This window comes from Nelumbo lutea, chromosome 6, assembly GCF_056320005.1.
Source record: "Nelumbo lutea isolate HS-2025 chromosome 6, American lotus-T2T, whole genome shotgun sequence".
In the NCBI taxonomy this organism is placed as follows: Eukaryota; Viridiplantae; Streptophyta; class Magnoliopsida; order Proteales; family Nelumbonaceae; genus Nelumbo; species Nelumbo lutea.
Window position 1 is genome coordinate 26,981,842 of NC_142689.1, and position 5,670 is coordinate 26,987,511.

General features: G+C 36.0%; 1 protein-coding gene across 1 annotated transcript; it reads left to right on the forward strand.

The window, feature by feature from the left end:
* The first annotated feature begins 2,706 nt into the window (after positions 1-2,706).
* LOC148848136 (21 kDa protein-like) lies at positions 2,707-3,569 on the forward strand. Its single transcript, XM_088947971.1, has one exon. The coding sequence runs from the start codon at positions 2,791-2,793 to the stop codon at positions 3,382-3,384; it is 594 nt and encodes a 197-aa protein (XP_088804097.1). The 5' UTR covers positions 2,707-2,790; the 3' UTR covers positions 3,385-3,569.
* The last annotated feature ends 2,101 nt before the right edge of the window (positions 3,570-5,670 follow it).

A 5,670-nucleotide genomic window follows, 5' to 3' on the forward strand; every position in this document is an offset into this window, starting at 1 on the left:
AAAAATAAAAAAATAGCATTTGATCGATCACATCATCATAAACCAGCAAACTAATGAGCAGTAAATGCTCATCAACTGGCTAGAACTACAAGTCTAGAATCAAAGGGGCCACTCAATGATCAGGTTCGGACTTATAGAATTACATCGGGTCGGGTCGGGTTAATTGGAAGTCAGTATGGAAGGCTCCCAAGACCAAAGTAGAGACATACCCATTTTTGGTGGACTTGTATACAAATAGCAAGGCAGTCCAAAAAAGTGTGGAATGGACCCACATTGGATTCTAGTTCAACTTGTATTGCGTGAAGCCATGTGGATTACTGGCATCATACGTGCTTCATGTGGAAAAACTATTGTTAGGCCGGTGGCGGAGCCGACAGGACCAAAACGGCATTGGCAAAGCTACAATTTGAATACTCAAGTGGAGAGATGCCGACTCTGCTCCAGCAAAGCTACAATTTCAACTGTTAATTGATTAGTTAGTCAAACTGGTGGGCTCTTTCAGCGAGTTCCGACCCAATTACGGAATCCATTCCCAACGAAATTATTTTATTTCGTACATTTTGAAGAATAAAAAAAATAAAATATTTTCAGATAAGTTGGACCCCCAAAAAATTATTGAAAGAGCTCTAAATGCATTCAAGAGATCGAGTTTTGATTGAGAAGCCAAATCGAGGCTATAAGGGAAAGACATTGAGAAATGTGAGATGGAGTCCGGTTGAGGAGGGAGAGACCAAGATTAATTTTAAAACTCATGATATCATTAAGTTTTTATTTTCTAAAACTCATTTTCCATTAGTGCACTGTTAATATTTCTTAACAGAAGTATTTACATTAGCATAAATAACAATTTTTATAATTAAATCACCCTTGAATAGTGAGTTAGAGGAAAAGAGTCTTTTTCATTTTCCAATTTTTCTTTTGTTTTCTTTTACATTTTTAGTGTTTTATTATAAATTCTGTTTTTTTTTTTACATTTTTCTATTTTTTACACTATAAATTTCTTGTATTTTATGTTATTTATTTGTAATTTCTGTGTTTTTCTATAATTTTTGGTGTTTTTTCTATAATTTTTATTTTTTGATTTTGCTTTTTAATTTCTATAATTTCTATATATTGAAAATAATTTTTTATTTTATGTGCAATTTCTATAATTTTTTATATATATATATTTTTACAATTTCAGTGTTTTTATGTATTTTATATTTCAAAATACTTTTGAACTTTTGCTTTTTTTCATGTTTAAATATTAAAATATATGTATATATTTTATATATGTATGTATTTTATATTTTTCTATGAAGGTTAAAATGATAATATATTAACAATCATTAGTCTCTTTAACTTCAAGTTAGTGACATTGTGAATTTTAAACATTTTGAAAAGTTGTGACGAGTTTAAGAGAAATGCTGAAAATTCATGATGAGTTTTTGACAATTTCCTTTTTTAAATTTGATGTTTCAAGGCTTAACAATGGTATGTGTTTAGTAGTTGCCGTGGCCAGAAACAGTTAAAGGGGAGATTATTGATTTTAAGGATTAGTCTTTGGGTGTATCTACCATCAACAATGCAAAGGCTTGGGTGGCTTGGAAGGCCCACAACTTGGCTGTCAACTTTGAAAGATCAAAAGTCATCGTGGAAGGTGATTTGAAATTAGTCATTTCTGAAGAACCCTTCTTTTCCCCTCGGAACCTCAAGATCATTATCCAGGATTGCACGAGGATTATAGACCTTAAGGCTGTGTTTGGTTTAAACTTTGAAGGAAAAAATAGGGAAAGATAAAGAAATCTTTACAAATCTTGTATCAATTTCCTTGCCTTTCCCTCCTTTTCCCAACGTTTTCCTTCAAACCAAACATAATTTAAGTATAGAATGAGTTATAAACATGTCAGAGAAGCGAATCAAGCAGCCGATTAGATTGCTAATCAAGCACATTTTAATCATAATTTTATTTTCTTGGACTTATGTAAGGGTGACTTGTGGGGACGTTCTACCCCATCCTGTGTAGCATTTTCCAGTTTTATAAAAAAAAAAAAAAAATCATTTCCTTCTGACTTGTCATTTAGAAATGGAGTCCCCCGTAGTATTAACAGCAGTAAGATATCGATTAGCCAAAGCAATTTGTTATTGTTATTATTAATTTGCTTTTGGGCAAGCAAATCTAAAAAACTTGGGACACATTTGGATTTTGCTTGCTTAATTAGTTGAACGCCCAAGCAAAAGCAAAATAGCAAAATAATTTTTTATTCAACACGTGGGAGTGGGACTAAAATTTTCTCCACATTTCAACACTTTCTCAGATCAACCGTGTTTTCAGTTAAAGCAATTTCTGTGTTTTGGGTCAAAGTGATTTTTATTCAAGCATTTATTTATTTTATCTCAAAGCAAAAGAAAAGTAATTTTCTTGTGACAATCCAGTCGGCTGGTTTCCAAACAAAGGATCCAACTCCTTAATCTTCATTTATACACTGTCGGTAGCAAGGCTAATTAAATTATCGTTAATTATACAATAAGATCACAAATATTGTTTTCTAGAATATTATACTTCTTTTTTTAATTAAATTCCAGAAAATTAATAACCCATATTGCTCCCATACGTCTTATGGTTGTCAAAGCTCTGCTTTTATGCACAGACATGTGAGAATGTGACCCACCTTCTGAGAAGTGAGAACATCTCTATATAAACCCAACTCCCACCCTCCCATCTCTCACTCCTCTCATCTCAACTTCTCAACTTCTCAACTTCGATCTCAACCCAGTCCAGTCCCATCTCTTAAACTACTCTTCAAACATATGGCGCGCATTAGCTTTTCCTTGCTCCTGCTGCTTTCAGTCCTCTGCGCGGTCGGCATGGTCGAGTCATCCAGCTCTACAGACTTCATCAAGACCTCTTGTGGCGCCACTCGGTACCCCACGGTGTGCGTCGAGAGTCTCGCCGTGTACGCCAATGCGATTCAACAGAGCCCTCGCCAACTAGCCCAAACTGCCCTGAAAGTGAGCTTGGACAGGGCCAAATCCACCAAGGTGTTCGTGTCGAAGATGACCAGAATGCATGGATTGAAGGGCAGGCAATACCAAGCTGTGAAGGATTGCGTCGACACCATGGGCAACAGTGTGGACCGCCTCAGCCGATCCATTCAGGAGCTGGGGCAGATCAATCGAGGTAGCAGTCAGGATTTCATGTGGCACATGAGCAACGTGCAGACCTGGGTGAGCGCTGCACTCACCGACGAGAACACTTGTATGGATGGGTTTGCGGGCCGCGGCATGGATGGACATGTGAAGATGGCCATAAGAGGGAAGATCGTCAACGTCGCACAGGTTACCAGTAATGCGTTAGCGTTGGTTAACCAGTATGCATCTACGACTGTTACGCATAAGCCATAGCCATGAATGAAGGGTCCCTTTTGAGTGCCTAAGCTTTTCTTTGTACGCTTTTGGTGTAGTTTTGGTTTCCCTTTCTGTTAATGACGCAAAATATATGCAAGTCCCTAGTGATGAGCGACTGTGTAAATGTTACATGTATATCCTTAATGAAAGGTCCCTATCCGGCTGTAGTAGGTTTTGTTTAATTGATCTCTCTCTGTGTCTGTCTCTGTGATATGTAAATCAGTTGTGGATCTGTGTTAGCCACCATTAAGAAGGTAGAAAAACAGCACATGGTCTGAGTCATCTCCTATTTACTTCTCAGCAGCTTTTCCCATTTCTTGAAAACGAAGCCGCCTCTTGGAATTGTGCATGATCAGCCAATGGGTTGAGCCGAATTCTGACTTCAGAGGCCTCAATTACGTGTAGCCTATTGGGTCAGTATTGGCAATTGCCAAATGGGTTCTCCAAGCTTCCAAATAATTTATGAGCTAGCTGTAGTTAGGAATTAGGATCAACTCAAATCGACAGTTGTAAGAGATAAAGTTTTGGGGTGAAGTAAAGAAGAATTAAGCTGCAATAAATTACATTCAAGCAAATGAATAAACTAGTGGACCCAACTGCTAAGTGGGCTTTCATTCAGATCAATCTCGAATTTGCCCATCAGCTTAATAGGTTTAGAGCCCTTTAAATAATTAAATCTGTGGGTGGGTAACTAGGTGGAAAGAATGAGAAGATGAGGTTTGACAAACAGGTATTAATTCATTAAATTAACAAAATATCGCTAGTTAAATATATAAGCATGGTTGCCCCTGGAATATGCATAGTTGAGTGAATACATTCTAACTGTTGTATTTGACACTTGGGCCCAATAGGCAATAGTGTGTTCAAGAAATACTGTATACAAGGTTTTACACTGAATGTTGCATTCTTCGCAAATTTGAGTCATGGGGTGTTCGACAAAATAGCCCGCAATCTACGCCTTGATTGTAATGGACAAAGTAGAAGTTGGAGAGAACCGCGGTGCTCACTTCTCGACTCTCTCACTTTTCCGTTATTTAAATTCTTTTGACTATAACTGTGTTGCCTGTGTCGCCATCATTTATAATTAACACACAAGGTTTTAAAACCGATCCCTAACTGAAACCGGTTTGGCCACTGGTTTACTGGTTTTCAGGTTAGCGGTTTGATTATTCATTATTTCGAATAGATAGTTTGTTCTAATTGAAAAAATAAAAAATAAAAAAGGTCAAAAATCATTATTTGAATTAAATAGATTGACATTCAATCACTCAAGTCAGTAGATCATTGATCAAGTCAATGATTTTTGGCCAAAGACTAGATTAAGAGTGAAGACAAAACCAATTGCTTAGATGATTCTTGGACTGAATAGTCTGACCATCTAGATCAACGATGGCTCCAAAACACTGTTAATACATATTAAATTTAAGTTGATATCAAAATCAAATTCCTAAAAAACAAAGCATAGATGCTACCTTGCACAGAAAAGTTTTGATTTCAAAAACATTTTGCCTATTTAAGATCATTGGTCTGTAACGATTTTTTTCAAAAGCTTGATTTCTTAATTAAATTTAATTGTTTTATGAAATTTCGTATGAAACTTCCAAACTTCAGCAAAAAAATGGTGGGCTAACGGAAATCAGGAAAATCGGCCAGAAGGTAATCATATGAAGTTTCAAAGAAAACATCCGTATCATGCAACCCAGTACAGACGACCAGTGGAAACAGGTGGGATGATAGAACAAAGAGTATGTGAAAAAGCTTAAAGCAATTTCGGTTGACGATCATGATTTCTTTTCCTTTTGAAAAGAAATATAAACCTAATGTTTCCTAAACATTTCCCTTCATTTTCCCACTTCATGGGAGCCATAAACTTATTGGGAAAATGCAATATTTCCCAGAAATACATAATACTTGCAAGTTCCATTTGAAAAACAGAAAAAGAAATAATGTTCACAAAGAATTAAAAGTGATCATTATTTGAAATTGAAGATCAGATTAGACTTTTTGAAATAGATACTATGAGAGGAGACAAGCATGTGTACGTTCTACGAGCAAGAAATATGGATTAATGGCAATTTGCTTTAGAATTATGTGTGAAAGACTGAAAGGAAAAGACCAGAGAAAACACGAAAGATATGGGGCCCTACTAACTAGTTGTTTAATGACTTTTTATTTTCCATTTCATATCTACTTTTTGGTATGAGGGGCTAACTTTGTCTCTAAAGTCCAATGTAGAGAAATAAAGTAAAAAAGAAGAGATAAAGAAATTGCATGGGGAGAGAG